This window comes from Diaporthe batatas (genome assembly GCF_019321695.1).
Source record: "Diaporthe batatas strain CRI 302-4 chromosome Unknown Contig00014, whole genome shotgun sequence".
Lineage (NCBI taxonomy): Eukaryota > Fungi > Ascomycota > Sordariomycetes > Diaporthales > Diaporthaceae > Diaporthe > Diaporthe batatas.
The window spans coordinates 1,480,040-1,499,760 of NW_025408561.1; the positions used below are offsets into that span (position 1 = coordinate 1,480,040).

The 19,721-nt window shown below is 54.6% G+C and overlaps 4 protein-coding genes across 4 annotated transcripts; 1 reads left to right on the top strand and 3 right to left on the bottom strand.

Moving 5' to 3' along the window:
* Positions 1-1,680: 1,680 nt before the first annotated feature.
* KVR01_010917 (uncharacterized protein) lies at positions 1,681-2,758 on the bottom strand (the record flags this gene model as incomplete). The annotated part of the gene is made up of 4 exons (XM_044792633.1): positions 1,681-1,883; positions 1,981-2,116; positions 2,239-2,436; positions 2,534-2,758. 4 exons carry the CDS (start codon positions 2,756-2,758, stop codon positions 1,681-1,683), a joined length of 762 nt encoding a protein of 253 aa, XP_044640064.1.
* A 691-nt stretch (positions 2,759-3,449) lies between these two features.
* On the bottom strand, positions 3,450-3,789 carry KVR01_010911 (uncharacterized protein; the record flags this gene model as incomplete). The annotated part of the gene is made up of 3 exons (XM_044787066.1): positions 3,450-3,543; positions 3,601-3,685; positions 3,753-3,789. The coding sequence occupies 3 exons, from the start codon at positions 3,787-3,789 to the stop codon at positions 3,450-3,452; spliced, it is 216 nt and encodes a 71-aa protein (XP_044640058.1).
* An 852-nt stretch (positions 3,790-4,641) lies between these two features.
* On the bottom strand, positions 4,642-9,299 carry KVR01_011051 (uncharacterized protein). The gene is made up of 5 exons (XM_044786547.1): positions 8,785-9,299; positions 8,456-8,716; positions 6,900-8,370; positions 6,467-6,820; positions 4,642-6,389 (listed from the first exon to the last, which is right to left on the bottom strand). Exons 1-5 carry the CDS (start codon positions 9,004-9,006, stop codon positions 6,259-6,261), a joined length of 2,439 nt encoding a protein of 812 aa, XP_044640198.1. The 5' UTR covers positions 9,007-9,299; the 3' UTR covers positions 4,642-6,258.
* Positions 9,300-11,911: 2,612 nt separating this feature from the next.
* KVR01_011087 (uncharacterized protein) lies at positions 11,912-13,695 on the top strand (the record flags this gene model as incomplete). Its single annotated transcript, XM_044783109.1, has 2 exons — positions 11,912-12,436; positions 12,557-13,695. The coding sequence occupies 2 exons, from the start codon at positions 11,912-11,914 to the stop codon at positions 13,028-13,030; spliced, it is 999 nt and encodes a 332-aa protein (XP_044640234.1). The 3' UTR covers positions 13,031-13,695.
* Between the last annotated feature and the right edge of the window lie 6,026 nt (positions 13,696-19,721).

The following is a 19,721-nucleotide window of genomic DNA, read 5'->3' on the forward strand; positions in this document are numbered from 1 at the left end:
TCTTGCTTCTGAGCTTGTGGGAAGCCCGGGCTGCTCCTGGTGTCAGCAATTTACTCTACACGACAGAGACACTGGGACAATCGTGCGTCGATCTGGTCGAGGCGTGTGATGGCAAAGCTAAACATACCTATGAGGTCTGGCCTCCTCGGTATTTGTTTGCGTTCTCGAGCCGAGGCAGTTAGACCGCAGACACTTGATATGGGGGGGCAGCTCATCCTAGGCAGCCGGGTGCTGTCTCCGCGTCTACGGCATCTCATCGCAACCTGCCCATGCGGCAGCCCAATACTTCTCATCCGAAGGAATCGTGGTAGAGGTCATAATTAAAACTTCGTAGAAATGAAAATTGCTATCTGGGTATCCAAGGAGATCCCAAGACGACTCCCACGCCGGATGGTACCAATCGTGTGGCAGCCGAGAATGACACTGCCGGTGAGGTGTTCACGCCGTCCCTTTCGGTATCCTCTGTGGGCACAATGACCTCCGCGCTGAAAAGCTGAAATGGGAATTCAATGAATCGTCAACCTTTTCATCAATTCAAAGTGCCTATAGTGTAACGGAGGATATAGTACACAGACCAGGTTGTGGGTCTGGTCTCAGGACTGTTGGAAAAGAGAAGACCGGTGACAGGACTGCACTTATACGAAGAGCTCTTGGTCACTGCGAACTTTTCCAGCTCACTTTCGTTTCTTGAGGGATGTTCAAAGAATTCCACCTGGAGATGTCATCTTCAACTGCCAGTTGAAACATCATCTGATACCTTGCAAACAAGCCGGGCGACTTATCCTCGTCCGCATCAGCGGTATACGACGCAGTGGCTTCCACGAGGCAACTCGCCCCCGACTACACCCCTTCTTCATGAGTGTGTACGTGAAAGTACCTCTCCCGGTCCAAAACCACCAGAGACGGTGGCCCGGGGGAAAACAGCTGCTGGCGGAGGTACTCTGCCGCTATTCAACGATGCACGGAGGTCCACGGTGATGCTGCTGGTGAGCACTCACACCTGGCGTTCTCATGCGCAGAAGCGATCACAAACAGTCAGCCCGTGAAGCCACATCTACGATGAGGACAAAGCATCAAGATGACCATGAATGAAAAACGGAGGCGTGTGTGCTGGCAGAGCAGAACACCACACATGGACGTATCAGTAGCAGCATCACTATTGGGCTTCGTTATGATGTCCACCACGCTGCTTTCTTGTTCACCTGCTGTGAACTTGACCTCAACTGCCATAGAATTAGTTCCCACCTCTGGAACAACTGTCAACATGACAGCCCCAGAAGACAACCTCCCATGGGACCAACTTCTGCAAAACAACCCCCGATAGCAAGAGCTCTTGCGTGAATCTGCTAAGATATTGTACGGGTAACCGGGGGGCTCATTGCCAAACGACAGAGGCTTTGAAAGGACGTCTCGGGGTTTCTCAAGATTTCCCCATGACTTCCAAAGTAGTCAGGACGAATTCGGACCCGATTCAGCGTGAAAGAAATTGTGATTCGATGCTCTCATGACCAGCTGGACTCTCCACGGTCCTCATTATCCCAACTACCGAGCTGCAGACGTGCACTTATCGAAATCGATTCCAACTGGCCGAGGTCATCGTGGACCCCGTCCATACGAAAGAAGCAACCACCTTAGATGCTTCAGACACCCTCCTATCGCCTGTCCGCCCACGTGTGCCACTTACTTGGACTTCTTGGTCACCTGAACCACAGTCTGCGTCGTGAAAGCGGCGGTGATCGAGTTCCAGCTGACGTAAATGGCGTAGATCGGGATGAAGACCCACAGCATGTTGAAGAAGACCAGGTAGACCCACAGGTACATAAAGTTGCTGGTGTCCAGGAACTGGTTTCCAGTGAGCCACTCCGGGCAGAACGTCATGAAACCTGCGAGCAGGAGCGAAGAAGCAGCGAGGTTAGCTTTCCGACTCTACACAGCGTGGGGATGGACGGATGCCTGGGGCGGCTTAGGGACAGAACCCACCTCCATACAGCTCAGCCGTTGCGATAACAACCATCAGGATGTTGGCCCGCGCGTTCTTCTTGGCGATATCGTAGCACACGAGCACGGCCAGCGGGGCAACGATGAGCACTGTCAGGAGCTCCAAGCTCACGACAGTCTGCAGTCAGAGGTAATCGGTTAGCACAATCCCGCCCCGCTCAGTCTTGGTGGAACCGATCTGGTCACCCTGTGTGCCTGTGTAAAACAGCTCTCGGGTAACCCCTAAGACAAGCCACATACCGTGTCCGCGCCAGCCCATCGCTTGTCAGCGCGGGCGTATACCATCCAGAGCTGCGCGAAAGGGTTGTCGGCGGGGGCAGCCTGCGAGCCCCAGATGTGGTTGTCATGGCCTAGGTAGCCCTGCTGGGTCGAATAGTAGCGGCCGGAGCGGAGGTCGCCGACGGTCAGGTTATCGTAGGGTACCGAGCTGAAGAAGCACTGTTGCGCCCGGGAGGACGACAAACTGTCAGTAACCTTGGCGGACGGTGCCTGCCTAGCCTTCTAGGAGGTCAGTCGGGCAGGTAGGTGGACTTGCGTGGTAGAGGAAGCTTCCTTCCAGAAAGACATGGATCAGGGCGTCGAAGGCGTGCCAGATGAAGAGGAAGCGGTAGCTGCCGGGAGTTGACGGCGAGAGGGCCTTGAGCGAGGTCGCGTAGGCCACGCCTAGGATCACGACGGTCGAGGCGAGGGACACGAGAGTGGTCTGGTCGAACAGGTCTGGCGGGAGGCCGGAGTCGGTGGCTGTGGTGTTACTCGCCATTATGATCAGTGCGGTGTAGATGAAGGTGCAATTGGCGTTGCGGTGGAGATTGGCACGGAGTTGAAGCTTCACAATTTGGGCTGCGCAACCGGCTCGGTCGATTGGAATGGGTGTTGAGGTGTGGGCGATTGTGCCAAGGTGGAAACTCAGGAGAGGGCGCGTCGCTTCTGCCGGCCTCACGAAACAGCCAGCAGGACCGTGCGCAGAAGGTTCATTGCAACCTCGACTCGACCCCTGCAACCAACCGCTTGATTGAGTTGTACAAATGAACAATGTGACAGAGACAATCGCAACGCCTTGTCAAGTCTGCTGTCCCTCAAAATGAATTCCTTTTGCTCGAGCATCCCTCGGGTGCCTTTCCTCATTTAACCCTTCTCAAAAATGTTCCACAGGCTTGAGCATCTCACAACATCTCATCCGAGTAGAACATGGTACCCACAAACACAAACAGGAGCGGCCGTGTCACGGGAACTTGCAAGGCAAAGGCATTTCGTAAGGATGTGTTGATTCTTCGACTAGGAAACTGAAGTACTGCCTAGGGGGTATGTGAAGAAATCCGTCCTGCTCAACGTGTCATGCCAGACTGTGTCCGTCCGTCATTTTCTCTCAAAAGAATCCGTCCGAGACGCCAAAAAAACATAGTCATGTCGAAGTCGTCATGATGTTGTGATTTGAGGTGAGTGGAAGGCACTTAGTGGGTAGCCTTCTGCTTGTTGGCCTCGGCCGAGGCATCGTGCTGGTGCTCCTTGGACTTGTCCTTCAGGGCGTCGACACCGGCCTGGGCACTGTGGGGTTGTTAGAGTCACGGGCGAGGCTGGAAAATGAGAAGGGGGCGAGCATACCGGTTGCCGATGGAAACGTTGGAGTCCTTGGCGACCTCCTTGTTGGCCTCCTTGGAAGCCTCGTGGGTGGTGCCCTGGATCTTGTCTGTGATGGGCTGTCAGTCATGGTGTTGATATTGAAGGGTGGAGGTCGGGGAGGGATGGAGTCGTACCCGAGACGTAGTTAGCGGTGCTCTTGATGGTATCCATGGTGATTGGGGTGTGGTTGGTGGTTGTAGAGGTTGTTGGTTTGGTTGTTGATGGTGTGTGAAAATCGTTTGCTTTGATGCTGGGGTTTGATGGTTGATGGAGAGGGGAGAAAAGTTTGGGAGAGAGTCGAGGAGACGAGAGTCTTTAAGTAGTCCAGAAGCCCCCCAGGACGGGGAGGGATGGGACGGGCCAACAGCCGGAGCTTTTTGCTGTCAACAATAACGCGCAGGCAGTGACTGACGTGCTACCTTCACGTTTGCATTCGGAGGCAAGTACGTAAACCTGGCCCAAGCAAAGGAGGCGAGCAAAGGGCCAGCAGTTGCAAGTAGGCTAGTGTCTATCATGTGAATCAACAGCTACGTCATGAAGCCCCCTGGTGGGCGGGAGGAGCCAGGAGCAAAGGTTGCCAGAGCAGGAGGCTCGCAAAAAGGCCCGAGGGCCATGTCCACACAATGGCTTAGCCCTATGGGGCTAGCGAACCTGGGGGCCAGACCGTCGTCCTATGGAGTTTCCCGTCGACAAACGCAGGCCAAAAGCTTAGGTCCCGAAGTCTGGCGTGTCAAGGGGAGACGCTTCCGTGAGACGGTGGGGGCGGGCATGACCTCTGACGTAGTGAATACGTCTGGGTAGCCGCAGCAAGGGCAAGACACCCAGGCTGCCTGCCAGCTCGAGACCTTAACGACAAAGCAGCAACGAGCGAGCGGCTGGGCGCGGCATTTGACTTGTACGCGGGTGGGCTGGATCGGCAGGCTCAGTGACGCAAGTACGCAGTATGTAGACTATGTACTGTAGGTCAAGCAACGATACATGAATTGCATACGACCAGACCTTACACACAAAGTTGCAGCAGTTGCAACAGCAGCCGCAGCAGCAGCGCAGCCGTGCTGTGCCATTGCGGCTTGTTCCGACAAGGCTCGAGCTAATCTGCCCATATGATTAGCATCTAATCAGATCTGGCCACCTCTCCGGTTTCCCATCCACAATTGTCCACAATTGTCCATCTCCTGTTCCCATGGCAGTGGTCATGACGTTACGGTGGGCTTCCCCAGATGCTTGCCACCTACCAAATACGGTAACCAGCTCCCCCCTGCCCTTTGTGTCACGCAGCCTGGCAGCTCGGGCGGTTCCCCCACCAGCCTGCTAGCGTCCACCCTGGCGGGGCAACTTCTCCAATTCCTCAGGAATGCCCCTGCCAGACCCGTAGTGACGTCAGTCCATGGGGGAATGCATTCCGCGTTCATCAACTGGTCAGCCAGCCAGCAGCCAGCCAGCTAGCAGCCAGCCTGCCATGCGGGAGAGGCGTAAGAGGAAAGTGAAATCCCATCAGGACAATAAGCCTCGGCCGCTAGGCTGGGAACAGCAGGCCTGGCGGGGCCAAAGGACGATCGCCACATGACACATGTCCTCGCGTTCCTGCAGCCAGACAGGCAGGACAGGCCGAGGAGCCACAGCCGCACCCGCCCTCAAAAGGAAGAAAAGAGCGTATCTCGATTGTCCCCGCTTTTCCTCGATCCACGACGCAGCGTTTAATTCAATGGCCCCGGAGGTGCTGGTCCGTCGGGACTGTGGCTGCTTTGCCCCTCCGTGCATTGTCCTTACAGCCCTGGCGCCCGGCGCCCCCAACCAACCAGCCACACATGCCAGGCAAGCCTGCCAAAATCATGCACTGGCTACCGTTGCTGGGCGGCCGGTGAGGACATTGATGGTCTACACGGCCTTGTAGCACATCAAAGTTCTTTCTCCCGTGTTTGGCCCTGAGACCCCGCTGCTGTGCCACAGAAGGAGAGGGTATCCTATGGGCCCAGTTTGTTGGAGCAGCAAACCATCTCGCTTTACGTTGCCCGACACTGGCTGTACGTACGGGCTTACCTGGGCAACGCCATCTGGCATCCTGCACGTCGAACTCGGCATCCTGCACCCCCAAAGGTTGAGCACTATCGTTGAAATGCTACTAACTGTTGTCACCGTCCACTCACATTCTCCGATACGTACATACATAAGTATGTAACCACTCTCTGTCATCGGCCCAATCCTCTGCCACCACTCTGTTCTGGCGATCGCATTGAGTTCCCATCGAATGGTTCCATCTGCAGGCCTCTGCATCTACACATTTGCGAAAGCATCCTCGACAGTCTAATGGCGCAGCTGGGTCGAGGTAGAAGTCCTCGAAGCCCAAGTGGCACGATGATCCCATTGTGATGACACTGAGTTCCTTGATACACATTCCGTGTAGGATCCATCTAGGGGCACTGCCGACCCTGAAGCGACGATATTGGGTCACGGCTTCGACGTACACGTGTCCATGATAAGCTCAGCTCAGCTTTACGTCACGGCACAGCGAGTAGCACTGAGTGACACTCGATTTGCACCTATGATAAAGGCGCCTGTAGCATATGGCTCCGGGGTGTGGCCTTGCTTCTTAATCGAGACCAGGAATCCGTGGGCAACTATGGCTCAGCCTCAAGCATCTCATGATTTCTCATAGACACTGAGCCTATTGCTGCCACCGCAAAACTCTGTCGCGTTGCCCGCGCATGTCATCGAGCAATCGGTCGCTAGAGCAGCTACAGAGCCAGTCCCAAAGCTGTTGCCACAATAACCTATCACGGTGTTAGTCTCATACCGGTTGACTTCGGGACTCGGATGTGGGAAAGCCGGCAAGGGCGACAGTACTCACACTCGCGGGCATATTCGACGCCAAAGTACGTATATGCCGAGCAGAAACTCGCGCAACGCTCCAGCGTCATCCCGGAATCAACAAAACTCCGCGCAGTCAGCGCCCTGGTTTGATCCGCCTCTGTCACACAGCCATAAGACTTGTACGCCCCAACAGTCTCCGGCTGTGTTGGCTCGCCCCCATCGCCTCCACTCCCACCACCACTTCCCGCTCCCGGCTCAGTACTATTGTTGAAGTAGAGTTCCAAACGATTGCCAGATCCACAGTATTCAACATCGGAGCCCGAGCAGACCATGTTGCAGTCGTCCAAGGGGGCACTCCCGGTCGAGGCATCGACTGTGTTTCCACAGTAGCCTGTGGGGGCACAGTTAGCACTTGAACCAGCTATGTACAGGGTAGGTCAAACTGATGACGTGGTTTCTGTGGTACTGACACTCTCTCCCGTATTCTGCCCCGAAATATCTGTAGCCTGCACAGAAAGAAGCGCAAGACTCAAGAGTCATGCTATCGTCGGAGTATGTCGACGCTGAGAGAGCACGCACCCCGGCGCCCTCCGTCCAGCAAGACACGAGCTCGTACCCAGCTACTGTAGCCTTGTGAGCCAACGTCGCAACCGCTGAGGTGCTAGATGAACTTGCAGTTACAGTGCTAGAAGTCGTCACAGATGGCACAGACGACACAGACCCTGTCGACAGGCTTGAAGTGCTGAGCGAGCTGGACGGGACGGCCACCGTGGATAGCGTGGAAGATACGGCAGAGGACGATGAAGAGGGGCTGCTTCCACACGCGACAGCTCCAGAGAAATCCAGGCACGTCCCCGCCAATTCAGAAGCGAGATTAAACGTGTTGGACGCCGCCGAAGTGCCGCTGCCGCTCGTGATGTCGAGCCGTGTCGCGTGGGACCTGCCGCCTGGTATGGTGTATGATGCCGAGTAGAAGGTGTACGGCCCCACGCAGGCGCCCGCCACCATGGCGACATCGGTGGCCTGAAGCCGCGGCCCTGCGATCCCGGTCTGGGGCGTCTGATACTGGATCCCGAGGCTGACCGGCGCCGCGCGGTCGCTGAGAACGAGGGCCGACACGCTCAGGCTTCCGGGTCCCTGCAGGAGACAGCTCTGTGGCCTCTGCAGGATCACGGCGTCGGAGATGGGGTAGGTGTTGCCGTTGTTGTCGTACAGCTTGGTGGTCCCGTCGGCAAACTCCAGCGCGATGGTGAAGGACGAGATGCCGGACTGCACGGGGATTTCGGCATCGAGGGGGAAGTAGTCGAAGGTTTCATCCACCCCAGACCCGGATGCCTGGCGTGTGGCCGAGATGACGCAGGAGTCGCAGCTCACGCCGCTGCGGTCCTTGTACGCAAGTGTGACACCGCTCACAGCCTGCGACAGTCCTGTCGTCCGCACGCGGATGCTTCCGCTCAGCTGCAGTGATGCGCCCCCGCCGTTCATGGTCAGCTGTAGGCCAACCGGCTTGACGGCATAGGGAAGGATCGGGTCTGATAGGGCCACGCCCGACGGAACGACGTCAATCATCCGCTGTAGAAGGCTCGCGCAGGTGCTGGTGAAGTCTGTCGGGCTTGCCAGTGTCTTCATGGTTACATTCCTGTCCGAGTTGAACACGACGAAATCAGCGTTCTGCTTCGCTGCAACAGACGGGCCTACAACCAGCGGGTTCTGGGTCGTCCCGTCCAGGTACTCGGTTACGATCTTGTTGTCGAAGACGTCTGGCGTCGAATCCAGAGCCGACTCGTTGTTCACCGCGGTGCCAGCGGGCACCAGGTCCGGGAACTCTGTCGTGTGGACGCCGCCGATGGTGTGCCCGCAGGCGACCAGTCCGATCATCTCAGCCTGCGTGAAGCCCATGCGCGAGAACTGGTTGATGAAGGTCGATATCGCATTCTGCGGCTTTTTTTATTAGAAATGTTATTGTTAGCTGTATTCTCAGTTTTAGATATATTATTGTTCTAGTTCTTTTTTGAGAGTGTATTACCTGTGGCACGCCAGGACTTCCCGCGGATGTCGCATCGATTCGACCGCCCCGTACAGGCACCAATGGCCCGCCACAGACTCTAGTGGCAAGCGAGGCCCCCAGCGCAATCAGGTCCGACATGGTGCTCCTCGGCGAGAAGTAGTCAGAGTAGGTGATCAGGCTCGTGTTGAGCCCCGGGCCTAGGTTCTCCCCATTGTTTAGCTCGTACATGAGCGATGCATCGAGCCCGCCGATGCCGAAGAATGTGTTTGCCGTTGCCATCTGTGTATATCATGTCAGGATCGACGCCACTACAAGTCCTTGAATACACGAGGCCAAGCCGAGCTCACATCGTGGAATGCAACGCGAAGCCATTCTGATGCAGTCTTGCGTCCCACCCCGTGAGCTTCTTTCGAGCAGGGAGTGATGGTATCTGCGAACAGCCGCGCCCTAGAACCATAGAGCTGGTACATTATTTCTTCTATCTCGTCCGTCGCCGCCGGCCATGTGGGATCCGAGCGGACGCCCGCCGCGAGGGACAGCGATAATACGACTGCGTTCTTCAGGTTCATGATGGGCTTTCCAATGGGGTACAGCTGGTCCAGTCAAGGATTAAACATTAATATGCGGGGGAGGGCGACCCTGTAAGAGTACCGGGGTGGTACCGGGGCCCGATTTCAACGAGGGTCAGAAGAATAGCACGGCGTGACGACACGACCGACGGGCAGACGCAAATATTCAGAAGACAAAAGAGGTCTCAAAAGCATTGGGATCTTAGGAACGAAATATTAAACGTTGTCATCCCACTGCTGACCACCAACTCACCGTGCCGTATCCCGCGTGCGGTATCTTAGGCTCGCCCAGGCCATGATAGTATCGTGGCATCGGCCCACTTGGTTCGCAGCCGTCAATGGGCATCTCATGGAGATGAGCTCAGCCACTAGGAATGCCTACCCCTGCCCACGCGCAGAATGCGGTTCGTATTCCTCCTTCTGGAGGGGTGAAGGAACAAGGGCGCCAAGCCCTTCTGGGTGCTGATTTGGATATCAGCCGCACGGTATTGGCCCGCTCCCACCGCGACTATTCGAGGCCTGCATACAGCGGTGCCTAGCGCGTGGGTGTTGTCTGGGTGTGTTGGTGGTCACGTGTTGGGCTTGCTGGCTTCCAAGGTCCCTGGTCCAGAAGATTGCCGGAGGGCGGCTTGCTGATGTTGGACGTATTTACAGGACAGGCAGGTGGCTCGGGTTCTTCTATTGTGTGTGACTGAGAACTAGCTGCATTGGTCAGGGGGGCACATTACGTACGATGGAAGTTGCTGGGAGAGATAAGCCACACCGGGCCCGGCTGCAGGTGTGGCCCATCTCGGTTGGGGCCCGGGGGGTCGGGTCCCGGGTGCACGACAGCAATTGACTATGGGTGGCTTGGATATGTTTTTTCTTTATCGTCTCAGATGTCACGAACAATTTTTTTCACACTACTTATACGTAGCTGTGGTATTATTGGCAGCAGGGCACCCTGGAACTATTGCAAGGTACTACCGTAGGGTACTTCAGTCGCCTACGTGTATGTGCAGCACTCAGTAAGGTACTCTTGCTGACCTGAAGCTTACCTTGATCAGTCTGCATCCGTGTGCGCTAGAGCAGCCTGTCAGGGAGAGGCATTGAACACGCCAGATACAAGCTGCAGCGCAGTTGGTCCACACGGCCGTAAATCCGCCACAGACGTTGAGACAATTATAAAATTGAACCTAGTCCCGGGGTCCACGGCACTTCCTACCAGTTACTTACAATGTTGGTTCTAGCCCAAGGTGTGTGCAATATCTCAACAGCCTGAGCTTCAGGTTCAGAATGTCACTTGCATGGGGGGGGGGGCGGAAGTTGACCCCATGTGTGGTTTCGCTTCTATTCCGTATACGTCCGAGGACATACATGGCGCCTTCATACGGTGGTAAGCACCCAAGACCCAGCGCTTGAAGAAATACAGTGCCAATAACAGTGGAAAGAGAATACAGTACGTGGGCATGTGGCTGAGCCTCGTTCCGCACAGTTTTGCGTAGATAATTCCTTATACCCAACTTCCTGTGCCACTCATCGAGATCCCCAGCCCTTCATCTGAAACAAGTCAAAGATAAGTCATAGCCTCAAATGCCATCTCGGGCTGGTTGCAAGGCCTCTGTCAACTTTTGTTAGGATACGGTGAAGGATTTGTACCCGTCGGCTTTGACCAGAACATGTAAAAGTGATTTTGTCAATAGACCAAGAATAGATGAGATAGTAAATCATAGTGACCAGTCTAGCAGCGGCATCGATGTCAAGCAGGCTGGTCAGAAATTATAAGAACAGCCCGCAATCTCTGCTTTACTTCCGTATCTTTCGGTATCCTCTACTCGTTCGATCAAGACCTATTCAGACATTTTACATTAGTCCCTCTCAAACTCTTTTCAGTTCTTTACCACATTCTGTGTGCTTGGATTGTTACAAAATACTAGGTCTCCAGTATCTACTACTATTTAAAGTTACTGCAGATGTCTTTAGACACATACGAAATAGAAGCGAAACTACCTAGGGAGTCTTAGTGTGGAAGCTCCTAGGTACTTCATGTGACGGCACGTGCAGATCCCCGTGACATCTGTTCATCCATTGAATTTAGTTCGATCGAACAGGACCCTGCGTAGCCCTTGCGAAGGGTCTGTTCGCCACCAATTGACTGCCCAGGTGATTAAACATTCCAACAAAATCAAAGGAGGCCCACAACATTCTCCGTGCAGACTGTTCTTCACATGCAGCGTTTGAATGGACGCAAGCGCTGTTTAGCCGGAGCCCATCTAGACTGGAGCAAATGAATGCTACAATGGGCAGCGTTGAAACAATAAAGTAAAGTGATCAGCATCTCACTAGTGCCAGCGGCTGAGGTATTTTTAGTAGACGCATGGTTTCTTTTTGGGCCAGTCCAGCTTGCATGCCGAGTGCTGCCAGGGTCTCTTATCCCAGATTCTAGACGTCCCACGGTTGAGGTGCAGGGACATACCTATATTAGGTGCACTATCCACGTGTGCCATTGCGGCTCAAAGAAGTCTGTGACTCCGAGTTAGTGAACGCAATGCCACCGGGGCCGTGTGATGCGTTGCGTAACCCTTCGGGGGAAATCTTAAATTCCACCATCCGGCCGGCTGGATCGCTCCGAGCTTGTCGGCCCGTGAACGATCTCTTTTCTCTTTACTTCTCATGCTGCTTCTGCTTCGTCTGACACATGGTAACAGTTCGTCGCTGAAGCACCGAGGCCGACCTGTGCGAGATCCGCTGTTTTGTCTCTCATTGCAGATTGAGGTGTCTCACGTGTAAGGTCGCCTCCCTTGTCTGGCAGATCGTAAAAGGGGCCCGTTCCTTCTGTCCTCCCCTGATCGATTCAAAACCTCTTCGTAGGTCCGCACGTTTCTTTCTGAACCAGGCACCGGAGGAAGGTGTTCACAGGGACAACATGGCTAAGGCGTCTTGCTCTCCTCTGGTGGGCTGGAATAAGTCGCTAGCACTCGGTCTACTCATCGTCATATGGGTAATGTGGAGTCTGGGCTCCTCTGACGCGAACACTGTGATCTCGCGGCTCCCTTCTCTCCCTGTGGGCGGTATCTCGTCATCATCGTCAGACCCAAGTTCGCGACCTCTGGTCTTGTACACATATGCAGAATCAGATAATGCGCGGGAGAACCTGGCCTTTTTCGTCAAGAATGGTTTGCATGGTAAGGCCGACTTCGTCTTCATTTTCAACGGCGAGACAAGCGCGGTGGACTTGCTGCCCCAGGCGCCAAACATTCGGATAATCAACCGAGACAACAAATGTTTTGATATCGGTGCCATGGGCGAAGTTTTGCGCCAGGACGATTTATGGAAGGGGTACAAGCGATTTATTACCATGAACGCGAGCATTCGCGGGCCCTTCTTCCCGGTGCATTCCGCCAGTTGCTGGACCGATACTTTCCTCAACCGCATCACAGATAAGGTCAAGGTAAGAAATCCCGATGCTCGCAACCCGAGCTTGTTCACTTAAAAGTTCGGACGTATATGTAATAGAAGCGAAACCATTTCACTGAGAAGGTGGTGCTGACAAGTCTGGCGTGAATCATAGCTTGTGGGCACATCACTCAACTGCCATCCGCGGGTGCATCTGCAGTCAATGCTCCTTGCGACCGACGATGTCGGCCTGTCCATTCTCCTCGACCCGACACTCGCGCTGAGCGCATCTGTGGATGACTTCTATGGCAGCTCGGAGGACCCGGTGGGCTTCTCCCCATGCTTCAGCACCCTGCACAAGGCGGTCCATGCCGAGATCGGTATCACGTCTCTCATACACTCTCAAGGATACGAAGTCGATGTCGTCATGACGGCGCCGCATTCGGCCTCGGACTTCGAGACCTTTTGTAACAATGTTGGCAGGCCGGACGACTTTCTGTACAAAGACAGCTACGTCGGCACTAACGTACATCCTTACGAAACAGTCTTTATGAAAGCGAATCGCGAGATCGACCCTGTACTGCTGGAGAGGCTTACCGAATGGCACTTGGCTGGCAACATGACAAGCTGGGAGATCTGTGGGCGGTGAGCCACGTGAGAGGAGAACGAGACCAGACCAAGGAACGGCACTGCGCCTCTGTAGTTGGAACAGACGTGGGCTGACAGACATGGCCTGAGAATGGGCCGTGTTTTTGACAGCAGTATGAAATGCACTGCTTCCTATATATCTTACCAGCGGTAAAGAGTCCGGAGATTCTCTACACCTCACTTGAACCGATACAGCAGGGCAAGCGCATCAGCCGCGCCAGGTCGCAGCTTAGAATGAGCCTCACTACCTAATTCGCTCTCAAAGGCTTCCGAGATCCAGTCAAGATAACTCAGCACCAGCGATCAATATTTGATTGAGTTATGGGGGAAGAATGCAAATTTTGCTGTTCGATCGCCGGGCTCTCTAGGATTTCGGGCTTTTTTCGAAGCAAAGTTCACACCGATGAAGTTCTACGGAAGCCAGTGGAAGCTGGGAAACAGGAATGAGCACAAGAATTCACAGTGCGGCACTTAACTGGTTTCGCTTCTATTCCGCATACGTCCGAGGACATACATGGTGCCTTCATACGGTGATATGAGAGTAAAGCTAAACACAGGCAAGCACGAATCTATCGCTAAACTGCGAGATTACTCGATAGATAGGCATAAAGATGTGTACCTAGGTACTAGTAGGGATAACGAGAAAGGTTGCTATTGTTTCAGAGATCAAAGATTCACTTCCGCAAAAATAGAGGGTACTTCCGAGCCCTAAATGACAACATCTTGTGTGATAACCTCCTGTAAGATAATTTGTTTGCTATTAACCTAAATATTTTGATTCCTAATTTGTCCTGATTTCTTTTTGTAGCTCTTATTAGCTACATCCAGTTATCCAGGTAGTATGGGTGTACCTTTTCCTTTTGTGGGTGTATTTCTCCAGTCTCTAGGGCTGTTTTGCATCTCTCAGTCTCGGAACACAACAACAAGCTTTTTGCCGTCGACACTTACCACATATTCAATACAGCTATAGCTTCTTAACTCCCTGGTCGGGATTTTTTTCTTGGGACATCTCTCGCGGCCCCAAAAGACTGCGGCCTTCATCTCCACGGCGGACAATGCTTGCCTGTTGTCTCGAGCAATACCCATACAGCCGATCACAAAGAAGCAAGGTGGTCATGGCAATGCAACCACCAATAATGAGATTCCGGCACCCTGGGCGGTCAATGAGGAACCAGGAGCACATACTTCCGAAGATTTAGACCGTACAGCAGGCCTGAGCAACGCCGACAGCGTTCTGAACCCCTGCCAGGATGAAGAAGTAGCTGCGAGCGCGCCAGCGAGGACAATGCCGAGCGTTGTGGTCCAAGGAATTTACACTTCTACATAGCACTTTTTCTCAGTGACCTCAGTCTTCCACACGGTCCGATACCCCTGGAATGCCAAATGAAGAGAGTATTGCAAGATGTTAACGCCTAAATGGACTCGAGTTCTCCAGCGGATCCAAGGACCATTTCATCAAACTAGGATTTAGATCATCGTATTCATTTTCCAAAAGCGTCTTGACTTGCTCACAGAACGGTTCTTGGGTAGCATGCGGCTAGTGCCCTTCCGAGTGTTGTTCAAGATCACACACAATCGGCCTAGGATTGTGTGTAGAGAGCTGCGAAAATGTCATTCGGCGTCTTGGGCGCTGCGCTTCATACAACATGTTTCTGCAGTAACAAGGGGCGTATTCCAGCTATAATGCACGGAGTATCTTAGCCACGTCTTTCAATTCTGGCCAACTCTTCCCATCTCAGCCTACTGGCCCCCCATGGCTCACATATCCACGTAATATTCTGCAAGTGCCCAAATATGTACAAATTTGGTATCATAAAGAAGGTAACACATAGACCCGCAGCCTGATAGTGCCTTTATTTCAGCCCAGCAGCCCCCAGCTGTCCAGTTCCTCAATAACCGTACGGCATCTAGGTGAAAGTTGTCGACTTGCTATGGCAGAGCCAAATACGCTTTGCATGTGTGGGGTTACAGGGGTGCGACAGGGATGTGCTGTAGAGGATCTAAGAGTACCCGTGGACGACAGAAACGCGGTCCAGCCAATTAAGTGGGACTTAACCTGGACACTGAACCAAATCGCGACACTTAGGCGAAGGTGATGCTAGGCCTGTCGTTGAAGCTACTGGAGCTTCGTATCTAGGTATATAACGTCAGAACAAGAGATTCAAAGCACATACGGCCATAGATAGTGGAAAATACGGGATCCCATCCCGTCCGCTCTCCCATAGTCAAGCCACTGATCGCTGGATTAGTAGTTGGGTCGGTGACGACCAGCGAATACCCGGTGCTGTATGTTTTTTTCTCCTTCCTTTTTTTGGCCCTCCCTGAACTTGAGTTTTCTGTTGCTTCGTTTTCCTCGAGGGCGGCAGACGACAACTATTGGCAACACAACCATAGGCTCGTGCCTGCGACGGAGTTTCTCGAGCTTGGTGCGCAGGTGGTATCGTCATCACAAAGGGGACTTGCAAGTGGCACCTCAATTGATGTTCCAATTGGAGTGCAGGCCCTCAAGAGCAACACAGTTAACGTCAGGGTGGTGACCGCAACGAACCTACGCGGCAGGTGGTCTGTAGCTTGTCGCCTCTCGCAGCCTCTCGTTACGGATTCTAAGGTAACGTGGTAGAGCACACGCGAATTGTTGAGTTGAGCGCTCCGGGGCTCTCAGATGCAAACGTGTCAAAACCGAGAGCCTGACAGAGGCCCGGGAGCGTGGAGCTTGAGAGCTCGAACACATGAGGTTGTTGCCTGTCGGCGAGGTGCCTCTCGGACCATCCCACTGACTGTGTGTACGACATCGGTTGAAGACGCGGCCAGCTTCATCCAGTGTGATAGGCACATGCTGGCTGTCGCGGTCTGCGCACCTTCTCGCTATGTGCAAGGGGAACGTGGTTTGGTTTGTTCGTTTGCGGACAAGAGCTTCTGAGCGCTGCCTGTGAACATGGTTCGTTGGTGTCATTGATTTTCGACACCAGTCTGTGCCTGGAGCTATGTCAGCCGTGGCCGTGAGCTGGGAGCTCCGAGCTATGGGCGCTCTGCCCAGGTCTGATTGATGCACAAGGTGTTCGTGCCTGTCAAGATGATCTATCTGCTTGTTCAGCCTGTTGGGGCCGTTGCTGGAAGCAGTGATCCCAACAGGACCTTCAGCGAGCGGGTTCCGGTACGCACGCGACGGATCTGGCTAGGCTCCCTGGAGATAGACGAAGGGCATCTACTACAGCGCCAGCTCGGCCGGCCTGGCCACTTTCGAGACATGGGGCGGCTGGATAGAACGTCTGCGCGAGGCGGGAGCGGCTCCGAGAGGTTCCGAAGTCGCCGCAGCGGGCTGTGTGAGCTTGGGTGCTAGGATGGTCGCGTGGTTGATAACTGCCGCCCAGGGTGCACCCAGGGCGGGAAAGGAACAAAGCCTGGTGATAGTCCAGTCTAAAGACTACCTAGGCAGGGGATCAAGCGCCAGTCGGTGCGAAATGTGCCTGTCGTATATAGACACGACAGTGTAGATGGAGCACTCATTCGAACAAGGTGACAAGATGTCAGGTAAGAGTAAGATGATTGATTGGTGATGCGTTGGAGCGTCCTTAGCTTTCGGATGTTGGCAGATTTGGCTAGGATGCCCCACGCCGAATAGTAGTAAACCTAACGAGGCGCCGCTGTCATCAAGGTGCGGTCGCCACTGACAATGGCAGTGCAGTTCTCCGGCAAATACCGTGCCAGGTACGGTAACCATCATCAGGCAGGGTGACCAAGTCCATCCACTTGCTGAAGATGGATGCGCGGCAATGGCTTGTAGGTTTGGACCCAGCTGTGACCTTGTGCTGAAGTCCCAGTGGACAGCAAGCGATGGCATTCCCGCATGAGATGGATGACACACAGGACAAGACCTGATGAGGTAAACATGAAAAAGGAATAGGTTATGGGAACATGGATGTCAAAGATCTGGGCCCCCGTCGTCGATCTGGATGGCCTGACGACGCTGTCATCGCGTGAGGAGTGCGGAGGGTGGAGTTGGGCCAAATGGCCAACCCCAGACCCCGCCAGATTCCCGCAGGTGTCAGATTGGAAAAATCCGGGGTAGGATGGAAGTCTAGATACTTAGCGATAGCCCTCGACAACCACCACGCGCAGGTGACTAACTGTCAGACTGTGTGGCATGTCAAACAATATGGGAACAATTTGTGACCCAGCATTTCAATGCCTGTAGTAGCCGCGACACGCTCGGTCAACTTCCGAAGGCGCATTTGGTGTGGCTGCGTGCTGCAACCCACCGAGCCGAGGGACACTTTGTGCCTGGGCACCGTGGCACCCTCCCCCTGGGCCAATTAAGCGTGTCGTCGTCGGGCGACCCCGGAAAATGCGAAAGCACAACGGAGCAAAGGAGGATGGTCTGCTCGATTACCCCGTTACCCCGTGCTGCTCCCGCCCCCAATTCCTGGGGTTCACGGGTCACCTTCTTTTGCGGAGATGTGGAGTAGGATTTATCTGGGGGAGGGGAGTGGAGGGGGCTCGCTCGCCTGGACAGGCAGACAGGCTGGGAAGACGGGCGAAGGGGGTCGAACCTGTCCAGGATTCCAAAGCTTGTCGGACATTGATGGTTGGAGTGCACGAATATATCTCGGATCCGCACGAGGCCCTACCCCTCTAGGCCCTCGAGCGCCGCGGCCAACTTGACAGATGGTCTGGGATAGACGTGGAGCGGGCCTGGCGGGAGGAGCGGACAACCTTGCGGCTCATCCCTCGCGTCTTGCTCGCTGCTTGCGCAATTCGTGATGCGACTTGATCTGGGCGGAAAGTGGAGCCGCTGGGCGGACAGGTAGGTAGATGAAAAGGCCGAAGGGCGCGAGACAGAGGCCAGGTTGAGCCTCTTGTCTGTGAAGCGACCTCTGTCGGCACGCGAGGGAACAGCATAGTCATTGCCTTAGTTGTCCTCGTGCATATGTATCGTGACCTGTAGACCTACTTGACCTCGTACCTGGCTTGGTAGTGCCACGGCAGGAGGGTGAGGAAACTCAAAACCACGACCCCCCCCCCCAAGAGTTTTTGTTTTTGGAAGCGCCTTGTCCCAAGTGGCTGGGACCTTGGCAAACCCACCAGCTCCCCCGGAGGCTCGGATTGTGGTGACACCAAACGAAACCACGCCAGCTGGGCGAGGGCGCATGACAGAGGGCATCAGAGGGCATCAATGATGAGATGGCAATTGTCAGGATGTCAGCGGTGAAGGTCTCCCTCATGTTAGGGGAATTTTTGGACAGGACGGAGTCCTGCCCACAAGGCATGCAACAGAGCGGGCGCGCGATGGGTCCGCTCGGTAGTGCCGGTGCCCATTGCCTGAATAGACAACACGCCTAACCTGGCCTTGCTGGCGTGCGGTCAACCCTGTTTCAGGCCTAGTGTGGGAAATGCGGCCGTCGACGATCGTGCGAAAAGATAGATCCAGGACAAGAGTCGTCGTGGCCCCGTCGTGGCCCGTCGTGGATAAGAATTGTTACGATTGCTGTGATTGGCACCGTGCCTGGGCCATCATTGATCAGCCATGCAATGCACGAGAGAGGCATCGAGGACCCGACACTTGCCGACTTGCATGGACCAGACGGCCGTTTCGGGGTTGGGGTGCAGCTTCGCTATTCAGGAATGCGACGAGATACCATTTTTGCTGGATTTTCAGATTGACCTCAACCATTGACTTCATTTTGATGACGATCCTTGGCCCCTCCCCCCTCGGTCCCGCGTCCTGGGGACCCCGTCGAGTCACCTAGGTGGTGTGGACATGTACCTGTACGGACTACCGTAGCCCACGCATTGTCCACGCTGCCTCTAGCTGTGAAGTTTGATGGGCCTCTGCGCTGCGCTGCCGCTGCCGCTGCCGCTGCCGCTGCCGTGTACTGTATGTATGTATGTGGTCAATGATGAAGTCAAGCACAACGTCACCTGCCGACATGCTAGGCTTGTCGGTCAGTCATGTCAGAGCTACGGTGTGGTGGCAGCAGACTCGCTCGGCCGCGCTGTGTCGTCGAACTGTTGGAGGGGCACAGCGAGCGCACGACGACGCACAGCCCGCCAGCAAAACACAATCACAAGCCAGACGCCATGCAGCTCTTATTTTTCTTCTTCTCTCGAGTCAAAGCCCAATCAGCCGTTTCTGTCAAGCCCCAGGAAAGCCCAGCCCAGCCCAGCTGACCTAGACACCTGGACCTGGGGGCGGATGGGCTAGGGGCTAGGGTCGACTCGAGTCAAGGCCCCTCCCCAGATGCTTTGAGACTAGGACAGGAGAGCATCATCATTCATGGGTCCAATTTCTCAGGGCGCAAGACAGCTGACGAGTCGAATACACAGTACATCGTGGTTCCCGACATCCTTAGCCCATCCCGATTCTTGGAAGAACCATTGGCCGGTCTAGAGTTCAGCATGTCAAGGACCGACGCACAGGGGTGGAGAACAACAGCAGCAGCAGCAGCAGCACGACTTTGCTCGATGCTTGTGAAGACGAGGACGTGATGATATACAGTACAGTATGTACGTACGTCGAGATGCATACTGTGCATGTCCACAGTTGGCATACATACCATGCCTAGCGTAGTCGCGGCCAGCAAAGCGGCAACGAGCCTTGTTGTTCGGTGAGCAATTTTTTTGTGGGCATTTTTGGGAAGGACTGGCCTCAAACATGTGGGCTCGTGGGCTCCCCACAACCCCATTGTCTTGGC

Bases quoted from the DNA above. Each gene is read 5' to 3' on its own strand.
- KVR01_011051 (XM_044786547.1), bottom strand. From the start codon at position 9,006: ATGAACCTGAAGAACGCAGTCGTATTATCGCTGTCCCTCGCGGCGGGC. The intron at 8,371-8,455 runs GTAATACACTCT...TAATAAAAAAAG, and splicing joins GAAGTCCTGGCGTGCCACAG to CCGCAGAATGCGATATCGAC. The intron at 6,821-6,899 runs GTCAGTACCACA...GTGCCCCCACAG, and splicing joins GGCAGAATACGGGAGAGAGT to GCTACTGTGGAAACACAGTC.